The 23,200-nt window shown below is 48.6% G+C and overlaps 2 protein-coding genes across 7 annotated transcripts in view; one reads left to right on the top strand and one right to left on the bottom strand.

Moving 5' to 3' along the window:
- Nucleotides 1-19,976, bottom strand: part of ARHGAP22 (Rho GTPase activating protein 22) — a 157,570-nt gene extending 137,594 nt beyond the window's left edge. Inside the window, exon 1 of the mRNA XM_075934645.1 lies at nucleotides 19,962-19,976. The gene's annotated coding sequence lies outside the window, so the exon portion shown is untranslated. The remainder of the gene's footprint in view (nucleotides 1-19,961) is intronic.
- WDFY4 (WDFY family member 4) overlaps nucleotides 1-23,200 on the top strand; it is a 187,041-nt gene that overhangs the window by 18,883 nt on the left and 144,958 nt on the right. For all 6 annotated transcript variants that reach the window (XM_075934641.1, XM_075934642.1, XM_075934640.1 and 3 more), the window contains 9 exons: nucleotides 4,445-4,559; nucleotides 5,148-5,251; nucleotides 6,244-6,387; nucleotides 10,237-10,426; nucleotides 11,582-11,771; nucleotides 13,889-14,049; nucleotides 14,448-14,900; nucleotides 15,565-15,669; nucleotides 22,165-22,355. In XM_075934641.1, the coding sequence (XP_075790756.1) occupies nucleotides 4,445-4,559; nucleotides 5,148-5,251; nucleotides 6,244-6,387; nucleotides 10,237-10,426; nucleotides 11,582-11,771; nucleotides 13,889-14,049; nucleotides 14,448-14,900; nucleotides 15,565-15,669; nucleotides 22,165-22,355 (1,653 nt within the window). The remainder of the gene's footprint in view (nucleotides 1-4,444; nucleotides 4,560-5,147; nucleotides 5,252-6,243; nucleotides 6,388-10,236; nucleotides 10,427-11,581; nucleotides 11,772-13,888; nucleotides 14,050-14,447; nucleotides 14,901-15,564; nucleotides 15,670-22,164; nucleotides 22,356-23,200) is intronic.

A 23,200-nucleotide genomic window follows, 5' to 3' on the forward strand; every position in this document is an offset into this window, starting at 1 on the left:
TAGGCAGGGTGGCAGTGCTCCTGGAAAGGAGCTGTGGATTATAGTGGCTCACAAATTAAGTCTGCGTCACCAACGAGATGCAGCTGCAAAACTGGCGCATTGAAGTCCGGGGTGTATTAGCAGGCGTGCCATGTATCCAGCACAGGGGCTCAGCATCTTGCTTGGCCCTGGGGAGAGCTCCACTAGAATACCGTGTCCAGATCTTGGTGTTGCACATCAGTGAAATTGTGGAGAAATTGGAAAGAGGCCGGAGGAAAGTGACACAAACGAGAACGGGGTTAGAAAACCTGGTCTGTGGTTTAATGGGGATGGAACAGGTCTTCAAACATGTTAATGGTTCTTATAAAGTGGCTCCTTGTCCACTGGAGGTAGGACAGTAAGGGTACGTCTAAACTACATGGCTCCGTCGACGGAGCCATGTAGATTTGTTTGTTTAGCAAAGGTAAATGAAGCTGCGATTTAAATGATCGCGGCTTCATTTAAATTTACATGGCTGCCGCGCTGAGCCGACAAACAGCTGATCAGCTGTTTGTCCGCTCAGCGCGCTAGTCTGGACGCTCCCCTGCCGACATCAAAGCCCTTTGTCGGCAGCCCCGGTAAACCTCGTCCCACGAGGAATAACGGGGCTGCCGACAAAGGGCTTTGATGTCGGTGTGGAGCGTCCAGACTAGCACGCTGAGCCAACAAACAGCTGATCAGCTGTTTGTCAGCTCAGCGCGGCAGCCATGTAAATTTAAATGAAGCCGCGATCATTTAAATCACGGCTTCATTTGCCTTTGCCTATGTGTCTAATCTATATGCCTCTGACGACAGAGGCATGTAGTCTAGACACAGCCTAAGGGGTTTACCCTGCAGCAGGAGAGTTTTAGGGTAGATAATAGGAAAGCTTTCGAAGTCTAAGGGTAATTAAGCACTGGCATAGGTTTTCAAGGCAAGCTGTGGAATCCCCAGCATTGGAGGCGGGTAGGAACTGGTTGGCTAGCCCCTGTTAAGGATGGTTGTTTTACTTGGCCCTGCCTCTGCGAAGGGGCTGGACTTGATGACTTTTGGGGGTCCCTTCCAGCCCTGTGTTGCTTTGATTCTGTGCTCCAGGAAGCCAACACCTGAGCTTCCGTACCTGCAGGTCTGCTCAGGTCAGTGCCAGTCAGGCATGTTGTGGCCCCTGCTAGCTAGTAGCCGTGCCAGGCCAGGTTGTCAACGAAACAGTCGCAAATCCAGGGCGCGTTCGGGTTTGGCCAGTAAAACAGCAGCCGGCCAACCTCTCAGGAGCTGGTAACGAACGAGTGAATGCTTTGGGTTCATCCCTCACGCCTGTGTTGTGCTACTCAACCAACAAGGGCTAGGCCCGTCCTGTCAGGACCTGAAGGCGAGCGTCTGGTGAGCCTGAGGCTTCCCCACCCCCGTCATGGTGCCAAATCAGGCAGTCCAAGATGTGTGGCACAGAGGCCTGGTTAATATTCTACAAGCTGAAAGCGAAAGCTTCCCTCAGCTGCCACTTCCTCCTTCCCTTGGGGATTTGTTTGCATACCGGTGTGACTGTCCCACGCTCAGGACCCGGCCTACACGCACCCAACAGGCTTTGCACGAGTGGAGGGGGAAACTGGCCCCTCGGAGTCCACGGCAAACCTCCCACAAGGCCAGCGTTTCAGCCTTGCCTCTCGCAGGACGCTGCTTTGTCTCGGGCGCTTGGCAGGGTTTGTCGTCGGGGCCCATGGATGGTTTTTTTAAGACATTGGAGGATGCCCGCTCCTCAGGTCGGCTTTGCCAGCCACACAGTTTCTGCCCTGAGCTGGCACGTGCCCAGGCGTGGCAAGGGCAGTGAAGGGCTCCCGGTCAGAAAGCGGAATCCCCCCTGCGTGAGGGGCAGAGGATAGTCTGGACTCTACCGCCGGAGACCTGTGGAAGTGAAATTGTTCAAAGCTTCCTGCCGCGTCTCTCCCTGGAGCGTCCCAGAACAGCCTAGAGCGACGCGGCAGGAAGGATGTCATAAGGTTTTCAGGCTGCCGGGGGCGGGCGCTGGTCAGCCCCAGTTCCTTGTTCTATTTCGGAGGACTGCTCTTTGCCGTTCCCTTCCTCTGCGCGTCGCCCCAGGGCCCATCCGGAGCCTTTGCACTCAGGCGGCACGGGGTGCGCCGTGACTCACCGGGCTCACAGCCTCATGGGGTCAGTGGGAACACATGCCCTGGTGCCTGTGACTCACACCCCCGCCAGATCCCGGCAGCGTGACCCCGGAGCTTCTCCTGTGGCTCTTCGTGCTGCCGGGAGCGGTGATGTGATGGCTTGATTGTACGGTCGGCCACTGGTCCAGCCAAGAGCTCCTGTCCTACCCTCCAGCCCTGAGCAGGAGCTGAGGCTGCAGAGACACATTAAGTCCTTCCACCCATGGAAGCCTGACGAGGTCTGTGACCTTGCTCAGGAAACGAAAGCTCTTTTGTTAGCAGAGTTACAAGCTGGCGTGGAGCCGTTGGGTGCTTTTTGTTGGCTCCTGGAAGCAGGTGGCACTAGCAGGATAGGACAGTCGGGTGGGGCAGAGGCTGCAGCGACAGGTAAGGGTCCTAAGAAAGAAACATCAGGAACAGCCGGGTTTCGACCATCAAGCCTGGGAAGCAACTGGGCACCTGCTCACCCCTGGGTCTGGGGAGACAATATCCAGAGCTGGGGGAGTTTGGGAGGCTCACGTGTTGCCCTGGATTCCAGCCTCCCTCTTGCAGTGCAGTGGCTCTGCGGTATGATGGGGCATTCCATTGCCGGATCCACTGGAACGGTACAGTCCTGTGTCGACCCCTATTCTGCTAGCGGCTAGTGAGCCTTCTAAGGTGCAGGGGCTTACCATGGGAGGACGGGAGAGCTGTCCCTAGTGTCACCGGGGAGGGGCTGGGTATACAGCATGGCGGCAAGCCATCGCAGCAAGTGCCTGTGGCTTTCCTGCAGGGCTACCCGCCCGGCTGAATTATTAGAGCCACCACAAATCTTTGTGTCACATGCAAAGGCAGTAGTAGGGCACTGCACCACTGAGTAGAATCATAGAAGAGAATCCTAGAACACTGCAACGGGAAGGGACCTCGAGCGGTCATCAAGTCCAGTCCCCCGTCCTCACGGCAGGGCCAAGCACCGTCTAGATCAGGGTCACTCAGCTTTGGAAGCTGTGGGGGCCACATGCCGAGGGCCGCGACGTAAGTGCGTTTGCATGTACATGCAAAGATATATGCAAATAGCTTCTTTCACACTGACGGGCTTGAATACAAGATTAAGGCTACACAACACAGAGGGCCCATTTAAGTCAGCTGTGCTGATATTAATAAAATGAAATATTTACCCGATCTCCACCCCTTTGACAGCACTTTTAATGAGCAATGACAGTCCAGGAATGGAACGACTAAAACGCATCTCAATGGAAAACCATTGTATTGACTCACCGTTGTGGAGCGTGTTCCCAGCGGAGGCCGTGTTCAAAGGATCCCACCCACGGGCCACGTGTTGAGACCCGTGTAAACCCAAACCGCACTGCGGGCCGCAAACAAATGGGCCACAGGCCGCGTATTGAGTAGCCCTGGGCTAGAACATCCCTGATAGATGCCTGTCTAACCTGCTCTTAAATATCTCCAGTGATGGAGATTCCACAACCTCCCCAGGCAATCGACTCCAGAGTTTCATCACCCTGACAGGTAGAAAGTTTTTCTTAATGTCCAACCTAAACCTCCCTTGCTGCAGTTTAAGCCCATTGCGTCTTGTCCTATCTTCAAAGGCCAAGGAGAACAATTGTTCTCCCTCCTCTTTGTAATACCCGTTTAGGCACCTGAAAACCGCTCTCATGTCCCCCCTCAATCTTCTCTTTTCCAAACTAAACAAACCCAATTCTTTCAGCCTTCCCTCATTCTCATATTTAATATATTCTAGACCTTCCATCACTTTTGTTACTCCTCTCTGGACCCTCTTGGATTTCTCCCCATTGTTCTTGAAATGTGGTGCCCACAGCTGGACAGTAGCTACAGCACAGGTTCTCAATCACAGGAGCATTGTTTGAAGTTGGCTTGACAATATATATATATGTATATAATGTGAGTTAAAAACTGAATTGGGAGGGGCACAACGCAGTCACACTTTGCCAGAGGGGCTGGAACAAGGTTTTACAGTGAAGGAGCCGAGAGCCTTTGACCCACACAATAAACTCTCTATATGATGGAAACCACTATAAGCCACAGGGCGTGGCAGTGCCCCCTAGTTGCAGTCAGAGGCACTAGTCAGAAGGGAACCCGGGGAGCCACTGGCCTCGTGTCCCACCCCCCAGCCCACGTAAGGCAGGTGCAGTCTGGCAAATGTTGCTTGAGTAACTATTCTAGTGGGACAAGCTAGAAAACCCAATTTCAGCTCTGCTCGCCACATGAGTGACACTCCATCCTGCATCGCAACCCCCTAACGGTTCCTCCTGTTTGCTGTCTTTCAGGCCTGGGAGGAGTCAGCTGGGATCATCTCTTTCCCCAACATCCAGTTTTTAGCAAGTGAAGTGTCCAAACTTCTGACCAAAGAAATCAAGAAGACGCTAAATGCCAAACCTGCAGGTAATAGCCAGAGGGCACGTGGGCTGTGCCATGTTCCGTCTTGGGTGGCTCGTGGTCCTAGTTTAACCATCAGCTGTACCACATTGTGCTATGCAGTTATGGGAGGGTGAGGAAAAAAGGACAGAAAATTCCAAACTGGATCTTCCAAACTGGCGTCGACTGCTGTAGCGCGTCGCTGATTTGCACCAGCTGTCTCTGGCCACCCTCTGGGCCGAGTTAACGGGCTTTGGACCATTTGCAGTCCGTGTGTTCCGATCTACCTGCGGAAGATTGGAACAATGTTCCAATGTTTCTTTCTTAAATGGTTTTATTCTTTCTTGACAATGAAAACAAAAGGCCGTGAGCCTAGCATAGCTTTCCCAGATTTAGAAAGCCCTGGAACCCTTTGACTGGTGTTGTAAACACCAAGAACCAACTAATTTGCAGTCCCTTGTTGCTCTGTGGGTGCCTCCTCCAAAGCCTCTTAAAGTCCTTCCGTTGGGCTTTGGGTCATATAGCCATGCCAGTTTCACCCAGGGCACTAGGAGCTGCTCTGTTCCGTGTTGTCTGCATCCTTGATTGAACTGACGTCTCCTGTTGTGATGACAGAGGATGCGCGGCTGGCCGTGAGGCAGTTGCTGTGGCCGAAAGGGGAAGAGGAAGATGGCTGCCTGCTCCTGAGATCCGTGTACCTACTCTCACAGGCTGACTCGGTAAGGCTAAGCAAAAGTGCACTTTCTCCCCTTTAAAGGCCCAGGAACTAGAGCAACGGGGCAGCCGTTCTAGCAGAACCTCGTGTTTCCAGCCAGTGAGTATTATCCCCAAGGCTTTCTCCTTGAGCAGGAAAGCGCCGAGGTTGTACCCAGAGGTTATTCCCCAAACATGAAATCAAAGAGAAGATGCCCAGTGTGGGTTAAAACCTGGCCATCCGCAAAAGGCTAGGGGAGTTTTGCCCCATTCTGCCTGCCCGGCAGTTGTTTTCTGCTCAGTGCCCCTGAACGGCCTTCATTGTTCATGTGGTCTTCATTGAGTTTCTCTTTCTGCTTCATCCACTACGCACGCCTTCCCCTGTTCGGCTTGTTTCTGATCACTTCCCTGTAAGCCCCAAGCAGCCTCTGCTACTTCTTCATTCCTGCGGTGGATGAGTTAGTAGGAGGCCTAGCTGGAAGAGGGAGGAGATGCATTCACCTTTGCCACAAACGCCTAGTCTCTTGGAAAGGCCACCACGTACTTTTAATCACACTCTTTCTGAAACGTCTGCAAAAGGACTCAGCAGGCGGCGACCATGCAGCCGTCACGGCGCTCTGCTGAACGGCACACCTGCCGCTGCTGCTCCCGGGCCAGAATTGGCACCTCTGCTCCTGGCTGCATGGACCTCACTTGCAACTCTGTCCAAAGATGAGGCAGACGCTGATACTAGCTGCTGGTTAGAGTGCAGGTTGGGTCCCTCGTGTGACTCCACTACAGCCTGCCTCGGGCTGCCCATTTCAGGGGTCTAGACACAGAAGGTGGTCAGGTAGATTGTAGGAGGGCCTGTCAGGAAGCCTGGTACCCCACCTACATGACTCTGATCCCACCGTGGCCATTGCCGGGTAAAGCGCAGGGGTCCCTGTGTTGCAGTCCCATGCTCTGAAACTCAGCAAAGATGCCTGGTGAATGGATGGACACTCTGAGAAGTGGGCGTGACGGTCTTTTTCGTACTCAGGGGACGCTGTGGAACCTCATCAAATCCGGCCTCCCAGTTGCACTTATGCAGTGTCTGTACCTTTTCTTCACCTTCCCTTTGGGGAAAGCCAGAGACGGAGGGACACAGGAGGAGGAGGATCAAGTCCAGGAGATGTTTATTCAGGTAAAGAATCCCTTCTAGTGCATTGAGGAATGAATTCTGGAGCTCACTGGGGCTTTGGAATGGAGTTAGAAACGGGCGGGTTGTTGTGCTTTGGGCCCGTCTTTCCACTTCTAGCCTGAAACCTTCCCAGCCAAAGGTTTGGGATTTCCTGTGGTTCAAACAGCTTGGAATGAACATTTTTAGAGCCCTGCTTGGTTGCAACAGTTGTATCCACAGCTGTACCTGCCAAAATGAGCGGTGGATAGCCGCATCTACATCCGAGGGTGCAGATACCCGCAGCTATAAAGCCGATACCTGCAAATTAGGATTGGTCCTGCTTAGTTGGGATTGGTCCTGCCTTGGGCAGGGGCTGGACTTGATGACCTCCTGAGGTTTCTTCCAGCTCTATGATTCTAAATTTGCAGGGCTCTGTCCATTTTCCTTTTGAATCCACATTTTGACTCAAAACGTCAGTTCCTTTCTAAAGAAGCAAACGATGTGGAACACACAAAATGTGGTTCTGGGCATTCCAAGTGTATCTTCATGCTGACGTTCCCCACAGGGCAATCCAAAATGCTTCCCCAGACAGGACACGTTCGTGTAGAAAATGTTGCTTTGGCTGAAGCCGTAGTTCTCCCCGGCGGATGTGCTGCAGGAGAAGTTCTGAGCAGCTCTGGAGCGGAGCCTGCTTGTTAAGCTGCCTGAGTTTCCCACCAAAACTTTTGCAGGGTTTGTGCTATGTGTGGCAGAAAGGACAGAGACGAGTTTGGGAGTTGCTGGAGTTTGTCCCTTGTTTCTTCTGCCAAAAGAAATCAATCCCAGAGCTGCGCTAACTCTCCTATGGGCCTGAGAGCAACAGGAGTCTTTGGTTGCCTGAACTCTCTGAGGGAAGGAAGGAAGGAAGGAAGGAAGGATTCCTGAGCAATCTCTTTGGTCCTTTTCGGAAAAGACCATAGGACTTGCTAGAGAATGGTGACTTTCCACAGAACGTTAAAGCCGCCCTGTGGAATTCCAATACGGGGCTATTCTTCTCTGGCATTCTGTGGGGTTGGCTTCCCAGCTCTAGGGAAGGGCTCCTGGTGTCTGCCAGAGTCTGTAGCGTTTGAGTAATATCCATAGAGCCCTCTGGTTTCATTGCTCTCAGGCAGGGCTTTTCCGTAAGTGCCACTCGGACCCCTCCTTCCCGCGAGATTAAAGGATGTAAGCAGGAAAAGGTCTCCACGGGCCAGCAGAGAAATCCAAAGGCTCCCTCCGGAGTGATGCCATGCTGAATTACCGAGTGTTTCATTTTCCTTTACGTGCCATTTCCAATGCCAGCAGATGCACACAGCCCCCATGGAAAGGAAATGTTTGTTTTGAAAACCTCAGATATTGTTTAGCAAGCTAACGGCCAGTAAAGGCTGTGATGGGGCTGACAGTTATAAAGGGAAAAACCTAAAAAACAACAGTCTTGCAGCACCTTAGAGACTAAGGCTACGTCTACACTACAAAGAAAAGTTGGGAAAAGATACACTGCAATGGTGAACTGCAATTTACATATCTTTTCCCGCTTTTCTTTCGAAAGAGGCTTTTCCGAAATTTGGCGTGTCTACACGGCACCACATTCTGGAAAAACCTGTTCTTTCGACACATCCCTTCTTCCTCATAAAACAAGGTTCACAGGGTTGGCAGAAGAACGTGTCCGCTATTCCAAAAAAAATTTTGGAACAGCGGACACGTTCCTTGGACACGGCATTGCTTTACCAAGTATCCCGGAAAAGTGTTGCAGTCTAGAGCATTGCGAGCAGATCCAGAGAAGTGATTATTCCCCTTTATTCGGCTCTGGTGAGGCCACATCTGGAGTATTGTGTCCAGTTCTGGGCCCCCCACTACAGAAAGAATGTGGAAGCATTGGAGAGGGTCCAGCAAAGGGCAACCAAAATGATTAAGGGGCCGGCGCATATGACCTACAAGGAGAGACTAAGGGAGTTGGGTCTGTTTAGTCTGCAGAAGAGAAAGGTGAGGGGGGATTTGAGAGCAGCCTTCAGCTTCCTGAAAGGAGGTTCCAAAGAGGCTGGAGAAAAGCTGTTCTCAGTAGTGACAGATGGCAGAACAAGGAACGGTGGTCTCAAGTTACAGTGGGAGAAGTCTAGGTTGGAAAAACTATTTCACTAGGAGGGTGGTGGAGCACTGAAATGGGTTACCTAGGGAGGTGGTGGAGTCTCCATCCCTAGAGGTGTTTAAGTCTCAGCTTGACAAAGCCCTGGCTGGGTCGATCTGGGGCTGGACTTGATGACCTTCTGAGGTCTCTTCCAGCTCTATGGTTCTATGATTCTAGACGTAGCCTAACCAACCATGTAAATGGGATGATGAGCTTTCATGGGCACAACCCACTTCTTCAGATGAATGAAGTTATTAAAGGTGCAGTTTCTAAATAAATAGGGGATGGGGGGGGAGAGAAGGAAAAAGAGGGGAAAAAGGAGAAAGAAATAGTCAATGAGAATGAGTAATATCTGCCACCGAACCCACAAAATAGGGCCCAGTCCTGCAAAAGGCCAAATGCTCTTGTTAGAGGGTTTATCCCTCCCACTTTTCTGGCCCTTCCCGCGTGGACAGAGATCGCAATACCCAAAGTCCAGAGATGCAAACAGTTCAATATTTTATCGGGGTTTGCTTCCAGCCAGCACGAATCCCGTTTCCTTTCCTTTTCCCCTTGTTTTCCCCCACTCACTTCTTGTTTCTCCCTAATAGAGCAATATTTTCAGGTCTACCTTAACCAATCGTTCTACTTGCAATGTACCTAACAATATGTTAGAATTGGCAACATGATCATCTGGCCAATTCTATCCCACCACCGTCACTGGTTTACACCCAGCAAAATGAATGGTACAAGAGACCGAGACAATCGGAGAATCAATAGAGAGATGGGGAATGGGTTCTTGCCAGGCAGAAAGCAATCAACCTAAGTTTCAGTGACTGATTTGGAATGTATCTTCTTAGCTGAAGAACATGGCCTGTGACTTTACAGGCAGGCCTGATTATCTATGTCCCAACAGCCCTTAATCCCCCAGAAAGCTAATGGGGAAAGACCAGATCTGTACCTTGGACCTCCTATAATGCAACGCATGATATTTATTATGTGTCTGGCATTGGGTGGCTAAGAAACATCAGTGAGCTGCGTACAAGTTACATGCAAGGGCTAGGAAGGGTAGATGGATGCTACCCCACCCGTATTAAGTACCGGGCCGAAGATCATTACTAAACATGATTAAGGCAAGGATAACAATTGGGAGGTACTTGAAGATGCAGTGAGGCACTGGGTAGGCGCAGGGAAGGTTTACATATTAAAACTAAAGAGAGCTTCTACGGGGCAAAGACATTTCTTGAGAAATCACTTCTGCTTCCAGCCATGAGGCCCTGTGAGAGTTCCACCAGAAGAATGACACAATCCACCAATAAACAGAGACATGATGGTGAGATCTTCCACTGGCACCAATCTGTGGAACTCCCTGCTGTAAGAGACAGGAATAGCCACTTACAAAAGTGAATGAAAAATCTCATTCCATTTACTTATCTTTCCCTCTGGTTTTTATCCCTGCAGAACCCCCTAGGCACCTAAGCTCTAAGCTAATCATGTTACATCTTCAGGCTGGGAACGAAGAGAGATGTTTCATGGTTAGGAACATGGGAGAGGCTCTAATATTATGGCAATAAGGGCCACAGAAGTAACTAGTTACACAGCATAAAGTATCCAGCTGCTTTGGTTTTCAGTGGATCTGCATGCTCTAATATTGGTTCAGATTTGACCTGATCTGTTCAGCCCTTTGCAGCCCTGATACATGCCCCAGCAATCTGCCTTTAATTTGCACTGCAACCGATTTCCTTTTCCAGACAATGCTCAACTTGTACAGAGAGGAAGAAGGGTTAGAGGAACTTCTGACAACTGCTGAGCTTCAGTCTCTAATTATAGCGACGGCCTCCCGCTGGGACCAGTGCAGCCTTTCGTGGAAAGCATCCACGGGCCGTGTGCTTCGGGCAATTTCAAAGGCCCAGACCAAAACTGCCGTCATCTACCTACAAGGTTTGGTTTTCCCTGAGCATCCATGGCAGGAATTCCTCCGAGAAAAATCTCACTTGGCCAGGTTTCATTTCTACATCCCCTAAGAGTTAGTCACTTACAAATTCATGAGCTTCTAGACTAGCACTCAGTTTAGTGTTGGTGGGAACTGGAAACCAAAGTTTTTATGCATAGAACAGAAAGTGACATGTCATATCCTGTCCTGCCTCCGCCAAAGGTATTCAGACCAAAAGATACATGCTAGAGTTACAAGTCACATGACTCCAGAGCCAATTTGCATCTCTGGGATTCCCACATGTTCTAAATTTTTAACCTCTGATATGCCCATGACAGGTCTATACGTTTTTGTCAGCTGCAGCCCTCAGTGCATGAGAAACTCTTGATTAGTTGCCAGTGACGGTTTAGCTTCTTAAGAGGGAATTTTCCATTAGAGCAGGGGTGAAAGAAAGCAAGCAAGCAAGAAAGAAAACCAATCCCTACCTTGCCAAAAGGAAAAAAAATCAAGATTCTTTGTAATCAACATCCTACTGTCAGAACCTCCTTGCAGGGAATAAATGTGCTTTATATTTTATGCAAAAGTGCCCAAATATGATTTCTTCATTCACATCACTTGTGAGATCAGACTCTTGTCTAGTAAGAGGTAGTCCTAACAGCAAGAGAGCTGTCTAGGAATTTTTGGTGTGGCCACATTTGGAAGATGGGCTACTCAACTAGATGGAAAAGACCAATCTACAATGGTAGCTTCTGAGCAAAATGCATCCATTTTAATTCAAACTAATCTAATGATCCATCACCCATTTACCATGCATCAGAAGGACTGGGCTCCCAGCAGGTAGATTGTATGGGGAGTGTGATTAAAACTTGCATATTTATGTATATGAAGCTGCTGTTTTTCTGTGGATCACACTGAGAAGTTTAATGAGGAACAAAATATATATTTTTCAAATTTCACTAGTCTTTAAAGCCAGCAGTGCATTCCAGTTTTCCATTCCCCCCAGCCTACCCCAAATCTCTTCTCCGGCCAGAAGAGGAATTGACTGGCCGCTGTTTGATAGGGAAATATAATGTCAAGCGTGCTGTTATGCACGGTCTGTGATTTTGCAGTTGTTTGTCACACCAGGCTAGCAATACTAAGCATGCGCCATCATTTATTCACAGCTACAGAATGCATTAAGATAGTCATTCAGAGTCTCTCTTTGCTGGCTGACACCTTGCCGGCTTCTGACCTGTGCGAGGCCGTGAGCATCATCCTGTGTTTTGTGAAGGATTCTTATCCTATCTCCTCAGCGTTGCTTTTGGAGTTTGAGAACAACGATGGATACCAGCTCCTGGTAAAAATTTTACTCAAGTGAGTATGGCGTTCTCGTTGGGTTCTAGGGGATGACAACACCTGGCCTAATGAAAAGGACTTTTTAGAGGCAACGATGCTTGTTTTAACACTTCAGTTGCATTTAAGAAAGATCCAGTGGGCAGGTGAGGTGCTGAAGCTGCTGGCAAGAAAGGGTTTAATTTAGCAAACCACTAACCACACCGAGGTGCTGTTAAAGAGCAGAAGCAGAGAGTAACTTCTCTCATTGTAACCACAAGGGGAAGTGCCAGTTGAAGAAGTTAGTTGATAGGTAGGTTAGGGAATTACCTACGCATAGAGACATACCAGGTTTTGTTCATCAAACACTAATACGTGGATAATATCGGAGGAGACTTCAGTCAGATCCACTCTGCTCTGAAAGGCTGACCTGGTTGGAAACTCTTTATCCAGAGGCAGCCTTTCATCGGAGAGAGTAGATTCCTTAGCTGCTGAATCCAATGTGCGCGTTTAGAATTAATACGCTCACACCCGGATAAAACTCACAGGCTCTCCTTGGTAGAGCGGGGCAACGTTTTTAGATCGACATGTTTTCTGATGAAAAATGAAGATTTGGCAACGCTCATTTCACAAAATGTTGATGTTGCCAGGATGAAACCTTTAAAACAATTCTGAAAAAAAAAAACCCCAGTTGTCCAACTTCGTTATCATGGAATCATAGGGCTGGCAGAGACCTCGGGAGGTCATCGAGTCCAACCCCCTTCTAAAAGCAGGGCCAATCCCAGTTTAATTATCCCGGTCAGGACTTTGTCATTGACTTTCTCCACTTGCTCTTTCTCCCTTTGTCTAAGATACTGCAAGCCTGGGAGATGTTTGGAGCCAATTTATAGCTTAACAAAGACTTCAATGCACTACCCATGTGTCTAATGCCATATGAACAGCATACATATCAGATTAAACAATGTCTTCTCCTTCCAGTGGACCCCTCCGGACCAGTCTTACAATTTACGGGGTCTTACATAGCACTATGAAACTGGTACCCCTATGCCCAATGGCAGCCCAGGAGGAGGGACAGTTGTTAAAGATATAATTTTATAATCCTAGTTCAGCAACACACTCATATTTTTAAAGCACATTTTAAACTGAGGTTGTGTAGACTAACACACTGAATTCAGAAACTGACAGTATAGACCTGTTAATTGATGTCATTACCACTTGAAACAAAAAACAGGACTATGTAGCACTTTAAAGACTAACAAACCATCTTGTTAGTCTTTAAAGTGCTACATAGTCCTGTTTTTTGTTTCAGCTACACCAGACTAACACGCCTACGTTTCTATCACTATTACCACTTGAATGACTCTTTCACAGATTCAGTGTTCTGCTAAGAGGCTGGGCTGGCCGGCTATTTCACTTTCAGGTTAACTAGCTCATAACCAGAAGAAGACTCACCAGACTGTAGCAGCCACAGAACAGAGATAGGAAAAGGGTGGACATTAAGACCCAGCGGTGCCGCACATTTTCAGGTGCCCTATGCAGATGTGTATTCTGCATCTGGATAAGGATGGCCCTCGGGCCTGGGTCTGTAAATCTCTGGCATTTAGTAAAATCTAAAGAACTATATATGTTCATGTATACATACTATTTTACTAATTGCGTTTTTATTTATTGTATTTTAAGCACAATGCAAGAATCTAGCTTGGCTCCCTACAGCTGCTTGAAATGTTCTGAATTTTTTCTGTACTACCAGTTTTGTTCATTGTGACCAAAGCATCAGGATATTTTCAAGCCCCCCCCACCCCCCGCTTTTTCAACAGTGGCTGTAGATCATGCATCTAGTGGTACATGTGGTGGGACTCGACTCCTCTTTTGCAGTGACTTATTGAGCTCAGCCCTTTAATTATCTGGTTCAATTTGTGGATCTTCCCCAATCCAGCTGTGGAATTAGTCAGACTGTCAGCTGGCTGGAAAGCAATGCAGTTCAGTTAGTTGTCCAATCAGTGCAATAGAAAACCAGATAGATTGTGGATGTGGGAAGGTGGGGGGGAGAAAAGGTGAGAAATTATTACATCAGTATCTGAGGCCCCTATATGGAATGTGTCCATGAAAGGACTGGTTCTTGTAAGCACATGACTATATACCTCGGTCTTTGCTTTTAGGTGGGAGGGGTCTCCTCACAGTGAAGGCGACTGCCATCTCGAAGAGGTGCTCGACATACTGACTTACCTCACGACCTGTGGGAAAACTGAACTGAAAGTTTCTGGCAACATTACGCACCCTCAGCTACCGCACTTTGATTTTGAGCAGACACAATCCTCTGGTACGGTATACACACGGACATACGTTAGAGTGGGCATAGCACGGGAAAAGCGTCATATGCCGGCGTCGTTATTTTTTGTTTAAACTTTGCAGAGTGGGGTTTCTCTGGCCCCTGGGGCCAGCTTGTCCCTGGGAAATTTTCTTTTCCAGGCCCTTGTGGCTCAGGGGAGTTGGGACATTGCATAAAGTTATGAGGTTATCCCTGCACAGTTCTGGGTCCTGAGGACAAGGAGGAGAGGGCTGACTGATCCCCCTTTTCCCTGTGCTCCGATCCGTGCTGAGGTTGGATCAGCGTCTGACTTGTGCTCTTGGATATGCCTTAATTTCGGAGATCAGGCACCTGCCTTGGGCCTGAGGTGAGTGCAGTTACAATGATCTGGCTGGATTTCTGTTTTTCAGGAACTACGGTGAAAAATCTCCCGCCTTTCCAGGTGCTGCAGTCCGTCTTCCAGAAAACCAGTGACCTGCACCTCTGTAGGACAATCTTAGCGGCTCTGAAAACCCTGTGGGCCTGGGACCCAATGAACTTCTTCCTCCTGGAATGGACACTACAGCCCATCTCCCAGTTCACTGACATCATCCCCTACAAACCACCCCCGATTCAGGTACAGCTCTTCCAGCTGGTAGAGTCGGTGGTGCGGGAGCTGTCCTACACCCCCCATGAAATCCTGAAGAAGGTGGAGGGTTTGATAAAGGAGAACTCGGTGCCACACTGCACCTTAGCCGCTTTGCGGTGCCTGCACAGCATCGCCAAGACGGACTCGCTTTTCACGGACATTTTCCGAGATTCCGGGCTCTTGGGCCAGCTGCTGGCTCAGCTGAGGAAGCAAGCCAAGATCCTGAGGAAGACAGGTACAGCATGTTTCACTGTGGTGGGGCAGGCAGAGTGGTTGGAAAGAGACTCGTGCGGTTCACAGAGTCCATGGTTGGCCTCTTTTTAAGTATCACCTGAATTTTGAATTTTCTGGGTTGATAACAATGTGAGTTTTGATCACTACTATATTCTCCATGTTCCCGTATCCTTAAATAACGGGTGGGTGCTCTGCGCCTTCATGAAGTGTCCTGTCTGGGAATGGAAGGAGGTTCTGATTATTCCACCAGATGAAAAGACAATCTGGACATATCTATCAGACATCTCCTTACCATACTGTCTGAGCCCCTCAGTCGTTACTGCAATACCCTCGCAACATCCTAGTGTGGTAGGGCAGAGCTATTATTCCCATTTTTTACAGCTGGAAAACTGAGATGCAGAGGGATTAAGTGACTTGGCCAAGGTCAAATGGTAAGTCTGTAGCAAGGCAAGATGTTGAACCCAGGTGGTTTGAGTCCCAGGTTAGCATCCTAACTGTTGGACCATCCTTCCTCTCTATAGTGTGCTGTAGCTTTCATGTAGACTGTGACCGCATTTGAGGGCATCCTATTGGCTGATCACTTGGGCCGGGAGGTGTTCTTGTTACCAGTAACCAGGTGTTCTATGAGATATATGGGGGAAACTCTCTCTGTTCCCTATATGCAGCGGGGACCCAAGCTCCCAGTCTGGAGCAAGGCACTGAGAAAGAGTTAACCTGCGCGATGCTGAAGATGGTGGCCACCCTGGTGCTGGGGTCTGTGAGGAACACTGGTAAGAGAAGGTGACATTTTAGCTGCCACGGCAGTTACTCTGTGAGCCATCGGCTGCTGTCCAATCCCAGCATCTGGCAATCCGAGGCTCAGGAACCCCCAGAGAGTGGGGTTGTCCCCCAAACCATTGTGGCTTATAGCCACTGATGGAGCTGTTTTCCCTAGGAGCCAAGCTAGTTCTTTTTTTGAACCCCATTGTACTTTTGGCCTTCACAACATCCCCTGGCAACACGTCCCACGGGCTAACTATGAGTTGTGTGAAGAAATGCTTCCTTTTGTTTGTGTTAAACTTGCTGCCTGTTAGTTCCATCGGGCAACCCCTGGTGCTTATATTATTTCACAGGGTAAATAACACTCCCCTATTCACTTTCTCTACCCCAGTCATGATTTTATAGACCTCTGTCGTATCCCCCCTTAGTTGTCCCTTTTGCAAGCTGAAAAGTCCCAGTCTCATTAATCTCTCCTCATATGGGAGCTGTTCCAAACAGCTAATAATTTTTGTATAATTTTCTGTATATTTTTTTCCAATTCTAATGTATCTTTTTGAGATGGGGAGAATGGAACAGCGTGTGGTGTTCGAAGTGTGGGCACACCATGTTTTTATAGTGTGGTGGTATATTTTCTGTCGTCTTGTTGCTTATCCATTTCCTAATGGCTTCTAATGCTCTGTTGGCTTTTTTTGACTGCTGCTGCACCGTGAGCGGATGTGTTCAGAGAACTATCCACAATGACCCCTAGATCTTTTTCTTGAGTGGTAACAGACCCCATCATTTTGTGTGTATAATTGGGATTATGTTTTCCAATAAGTATAACTTTGTCATCCTTGAATTTCATCTGCCATTTCTTGTGGCCCAGTCTCTCAGTTTTGTGACATCACTTTGTAACTCTTCAGAGTCTACTTCGGACTTAATTATCTCGAGTAATTTCGCATCATCTCCAAACTTTGCCACTTTGCTGTTTACCCCTTCTCCCATATCGTTTATCACTATGTAGCACAGCATTAACAAAAAACAGGACTATGCAGCACTTTAAAGACTAACAAGATGGTTTATTAGGTTTCGTGGGCCAGAAAGCTCATCCCCTAATAAACCATCTTGTTAGTCTTTAAAGTGCTGCATAGTCCTGTTTTTTGTTTCAGCTACACCAGACTAACACGGCAACATCTCTATTACTAGCACAGCATTGGTTCCCATACATATTCTTGGGGGACCCCACTATTTGAGAGAGTGGGGAGTCCCACTCTTTGCACTGAGAACTATCTATCCAGGGATGGCCCGTGAGCCTAGGCAGACTAGGCAGCCGCCTAGGGCGCCGCCAGCCTGGGTGCCTGATGATGATGTCATGGCCATTGACGGCCGTGCAGGCGGGGGCGCCGATCGTGCCTTCCGCCTGGGGCGCCAGCTGCCGCAGCTGGCCTCACGCCGCTCCTGTATCTATCCCTGTTCTTTGCTTCCTGTCTTTTAACCAGTTACTGATCCCTGAGAGACCCTTCCCTCTTATCCCATAACTGCCTACTTTGCTCAAGAGCCTTTGGTGATGGACCTTCTCGGGGGCTCTCTGAAAGTCCAAGTACACTGTCCGCTCAATCACTCTTGTCCACATGTTTGTTTGAGCCCCTCAAAGAATTCTAAACAGATTGATGAGCCATTGATTTCCTTTTACAAAAGGTGTGCGGATTCTTCCCCCAACAAATTGTGCTCATCTATGCATCTAATAACTCTGTTCTTTACTGTAATTTCACCCAACGTGCCTGGCTTCCCGGCCTGCAATTGCCAGAATTATCTCTGGAGCCCTTTTTAAAAATCCACGTTACGATAGCTATCTTCCAGTCATCTGGCACATGCATGCTGGTTTTAGCACTGTATTTATACACTGCAGTTAGCAGTTTTGTAATGTCCTATTTTAATTCCTTCAGATCTCTTGGGTGAATGCGGTCTGGGGACTTATTACTGTTTAGTTTATCCATTTGTTTTGCACGCTTCCTGCTCCTAGACTGGCGTGATTTTCCGCAAATGCTTTTACCGGAACAGTTTTTCCAAAGAGCGTCTAGATTGGCACGGATTCTTTTGCGCAAAAGCACTTTTTGCCAATCTAGACGCGGTTTTGCGCAAGAAAGCCCCGATCGCCATTTTCACTATCGGGGCTTTTTTGCGCAAAACAGTACCGCATTGTCTTTTGCCTGAACGGGAGCAGCGTAGTATTTCCACAAGAACACTGACAATCTTAAATGAGATCGTCAGTGTTCTTGCGGAAATTCAAGCAGCCAGTGTAGTTTTTGCGGCAATTCAAGCAGCCAGCGGTTGCTTTTGCGGAAAAACTTGCCAGTCTAGATGCAGCCCTGGTGTCCTTGGATTTTGGTTTGGGGAGTTTAGTTTGTGTGTCTTTTGCTGGCTGTTTTTCCAGATTCTTTTTTACCCTGCCTGATTATACTTGCCAGAATTTATGCTCCTTTCTCTTTTCCTCCATAGGATTTGACTTCCAATTTAGAAAGGATTCATTTTTGCCTCTAACCACTTCCTTTTATTCTGATTAGCTGTACTGGCTTGGGGGAGGGGAGCTTGGTCCTCTTCCTATTTTTTTAAAAACGTTGGGGTATACATTTAATTTGAACCTCGGTGATGGTGTTAAGTTTCCATGCATCTTGCCAACAATTTACTCTTGTGACTGTTCCTCTGAATTATCCTTTAACTTGCTAATTTTTGTGTAGTTCCCCATTTTGAACTTAAATGCTACAGTGATGGACTTCTCTGGTATTTCACCCCAACAAAAGTGTTAAATTTAACTGCATTATTACATGCTTCCAAGCAGCCGTGTGAAAACTCCCAGAATCCACTTGAGCTGAGAGAAAAGCTTTCTCTTCATTTAAAAGGGTCATTTCCTTTTGAGTTTCTCTTAGTGGCTAAGACATGATTACAACATGTTTAATTGTATTGTGGTAGTGCTTGTGTAACTGTGCATGGCTAGACTTCACTCCCCTTCTCCAGTGTCTTTAAAAAACAAAAAAACATCCATAGAAAGTAACTGGAGACCCAGAGTTCAGAGTCTAAGGATTTTCAGCAAGAATTGCCCCATGCCTCCTCACGTTGGAGTCCCAAAAGGAACTAAAGAAATGAATTTAATAAAATAACTTCATAAACTCTTATGACGAAGAAACAAATAATCTAATTGTTACAACACGCACCACAGCTGTTTTATAACCCCCAGACATTATCTTCACAGTTACCACTAACATAAAGAAAAACCCCAAAGTAAAATGGGAACAGTTCAGTCCACACAAAGCACAACCAGAAACTGAGATCCCCAAAGTTTAGGTTTAGTTCTCCCAAGTCTCAGTGAGGGTATGTCTACACTACCCCGCTAGTTCGAACTAGCGGGGTAATGTATGCATACCGAACGTGCAAATGAAGCCCGGGATTTGAATTTCCCGGGCTTTATTTGCATAAGCCGGCCGGCGCCATTTTTAAATGCCGGCTTGTTCGAACCCCGTGCCGCGCGGCTACACGCGGCACGGGCTAGCTAGTTCGAACTAGCTAGCCATTCCAAACTATCTGTACGCCTCGTGGAACGGCTAGCTAGTTCGAACTATCTAGTCCGTGCCGCGTGTAGCTGCGCGGCACGGGGTTCGAACAAGCCGGCATTTAAAAATGGCGCCGGCCAGCTTATGCAAATAAAGCCCGGGAAATTCAAATCCCGGGCTTCATTTGCACGTTCGGTATGCATACATTACCCCGCTAGTTCGAACTAGCGGGGTAGTGTAGACATACCCTGAGTGTGTCTGACCCCCAAATCTGCAGACCATCTCTCTACTTGTCTATCGAGGTCCTCAGTTAGAATCCAGGCAGACTGTTCCTCTGCGGTGGATCGCGGCTAGCCAGCCAGCTCACTGATGAGCCAGTCAGTTAAGTTACGGGTGTGGAGACTTAAAGAAAACCCCCTTACAAGAAAATGCAAAGACGGGGAATAAAATAGAAACGACTCTTTCCCCGTGGCCACGTTTGAAAGGAAAGCTGAAGAACCGCACTGGCTTAGAGAGTGAATTAGAAGAGTTTGGCTAAAATGCAAAGAGCGTTCCAAGCCCAGGACTGAAACAGAAATTATTTTCCCATGGCCCACGAAAGCTCATCCCCTAATAAACCATCTTGTTAGTCTTTAAAGTGCTACATAGTCCTGTATTTTGTTTCAGCTACACCAGACTAACATGGCTACATTTCTATCACTATTCCCCTCCCAGTTCCCCCTGGCTGTAATTAACATGGCCCCTGTTCCCGGCTGGAGGGTTAACATCCGCGCTACCTGCTGCAGACGGAGGGACAGCAGCCTGCTTCCTGCTCCTGGCTCAGCCTCTCCCAGCTCACCCAGGGCACCAGCAAAGCCGCTGCCTGGCTCCTGGCGTCTGGCCCCACCCCAGAGGCAGACCCCAAACAGCCACACCCAATTCCAGAAGCTTCTGGGTGGGGAGTGCTAAATCTGCCCGGCAACAGTGACACCTCCCCCGCCGCCGGGTCTCTTATGGATCTATTGCCCTGTCAGGTGCACGGGTTCCACTTGGATGCCCCCGCTGAGAGCGGGGCCCCATTGTTCTGGTTAATGTACAAACACTGAGCCACAGACCCTGCATGTAAAACAGAGCAGGGGCCAAGGTCCGGCCCGTGGGCCCCCCCCATTCAGCCCCCAGGCTGCCCTTTAAGCGGCTGCTGCTCCCCGTGGCGCTCTGTTCCAGGCACCGGGGGAGGGGGAGGCTTCATGGAAACTGGCCAATGGGAGCTGAGAGATTTTGGTGGGGGTGGGGGCAGTGCAGGAAGCCCCCCCCCCTTCTCACAGCACCCAAAGCAAAGAGCCACAGGGAGCAGCCAGCTATTTTGAGGAGCCTCGGGCTGCGGCAGGCAGGGAGCCTGCTTCTGCCCCCACCTGCCCCTTCCTCCCCCCAACTCCCTGCCCCAGGTCATCGCCCCCTCCTACCCCAGGTCACCATTCAAACTCTCTGGACTGCCCCACCCATTCTCCTCCAGTCACAACTCCCTCCCAGACTCTGAGCCTCTCCTACATCCCTCTCCCTGGCCAGAATCCTCTTCTGCACCCATATCCCCTCCTGGGCCCTGCCCCGATCACAACACCCTCCTTCACCCACACTCCCTCTCGGTCCCCCACCCTCTCCTGTACTCCAGCCCTCTACCACAAGCTCCCTTCTGCACCCCACCTCCATTCCAGACCCCACATCCCGTCCATAGAAAAATACATCCCTTGATCACTTTCCAAAATCTTGGCAACCCCCCCCCCCCAAATTACTGCCCACCCCTGCTGTAAGGGCTTTGTCTAGCTAGGCAAGACAGTCAATGAATGGGAGGAGAAAGTGACTTGCCCAAGGTCTCCTCATAGGCTACTGGCAGAGGCAGGAATAGACTCCCAGGTTAGTGGTCTATCCATTAGATACTGGAAGGAACAAAAAACAGGACTGTGTAGCACTTTAAAGACTAACAAGATAGTTTAATAGGTGATGAGCTTTCGTGGGCCAGACCCACTTCCTCAGATCAAATACTGGAAGAAAATTGTCACACCCATATATACCAAAGGATACAATTTAAAAAAATGAACATATATGAAAAGGGCAAATCAAATTTCAGAACAGAAGGGAGGTGGAAGGAGTGGAAGGGGGGGGAGGTAAATGTCTGTGAGCTAATGATATTAGAGGTGATAATTAGGGAAGCTATCTTTGTAATGGATAAGATAATTAGCGTCTTTATTCAAATTTGTGTGTAAAGTGTCGAATTTAAGCATGAATGACAGTTCAGAGGATTCTCTTGAATCCTCTGAAGGAAGCATTTTAAAGGCGTACATACCTTTACCATGAGTGACCCCCTCCCGCAATAATCCCTCGTTTTCCCCTATTCACCTACCCCATAGGAACACCCATGAAGATTTATACAATGACTTAGGGCACATCTATGCTTCCGCAAAGATCAATGCTCTGGAGTTTGACTTAGAGAGTCTGATAAAGACTCGCTAAGTCAAATGCTGAGGGCACCCCCATTGACCCTGGCGTTCCTCGCAAAACGAAGAGTAAGGGGGAGTCAACGGGAGAGTTTCTCCCATCGACCTCCTGCTAGGGGGCCATCCCAGAAAATCGATGCATGGTACACAGCTGGAATTGTGTATCTTACATCGACTTTCTCTGCCAATATAAACCTGGCCTGCCTATAGAGAGGGGAAAATAATACAACACTCCATTCTTCTGGATTTTCTCGCATGGTAACTGCTCCCAGGTATCAACACAGCCACTTAGATACTGGACTGGTCATGTCCTGGTGCTAGTGACGGATTGGTGCACACACATTGGATACTTGCACACACAAGCGAGGTGTGTGCAACTGGAGTCTTGCGATAGTGCGCAGCTGACTTGGAACATCTGCCTGTGGGTTCAAAACCACATTGGGGTTGGACGTTGGTTGGTCCTCATGTGCGTGGTTTAACTAACCAATGGCATCTGATTGATTCCCAGTTGTTTTAAAAGATTATGGGATGGTTCCGTACATTAAGATATTTCTGGATGACGAGTGCTACCGAAGCGACACCCTCTGCATCTTGGAGCAGCTGTCGGTCATCAACACTGAAGAGTACATGAGCATAATTATCGGGGCCCTCTGCTCGTCCACTCAAGGGGAGCTGCACTTGAAACGGGACCTGCTAAAGGTGAGTACCAACCTCCCCATTTGCTTTGTCCTCTGCTCTGAATCTGTCTGGCTTGGATGGCAGGTGGCGCTCAGCCTAGTTCCCGGCACTGGATTCTCTCAGGAAGGTGAAGTCCAGTGCAGGGGCAGAGTTAAGGTTGTTTGGGTGCTCGTCACTGAGTGTTTTAATCATTGGTGGTCTCTGTGTGACCAGCCACTCTATCAAAATGCTGGAGAGAATTTAAATAAATAGATAAGACAGAAATAGTAGCTACTGAATTACAGTTTACATGCAGTTGAGCACAACTACAGCAGAGGAAGCGAAGACAGACAGCTGGGGAGACAGCTAAGGTTTGTAAGGGGAGTGGGGGAGCAGCAACAAGGAAGAGGAGGAAATAGAAAAGGGTGAAAGTAGCAGATGAGGTAGGATGAAACATGGCTTGATTTTGGTTTCATTTGCAGAGGTGTAACTCTATTGACCTCCATGGGGTCCTCTCTCACATACACCTGTGTAAACCAGAAAAGAATCTGGTTTCAGTTGAAGAGAAGTCACTAAAGGCAGTGGAAAAAATTTCCTCAAACTTTCTAATGCATTCCTAGGGGGCATAATCAAAAATCCATTAAAGGAAATTGAAAGAATCCGATGGATTTATGCTGGATTAGCCCCTTGCTTGGCACACTAGAAAGCCGCAGCATTGTGAACGTTGAATTGGGATTGCATTGTACACTCATTAGCTGACCTCCTTTGAAGTCCCCTCTAACTGTAGCAGGTTTTTGTGGTACAGGAACTGTGCTCATTAAGCCAATCAGACAAACCAGGGAGAAAGTCTGTCGTTCTGACCTGAAAAATCAAAGTAGGGTTGCCAG

This window comes from Pelodiscus sinensis, chromosome 8 (assembly GCF_049634645.1).
Source record: "Pelodiscus sinensis isolate JC-2024 chromosome 8, ASM4963464v1, whole genome shotgun sequence".
In the NCBI taxonomy this organism is placed as follows: Eukaryota; Metazoa; Chordata; order Testudines; family Trionychidae; genus Pelodiscus; species Pelodiscus sinensis.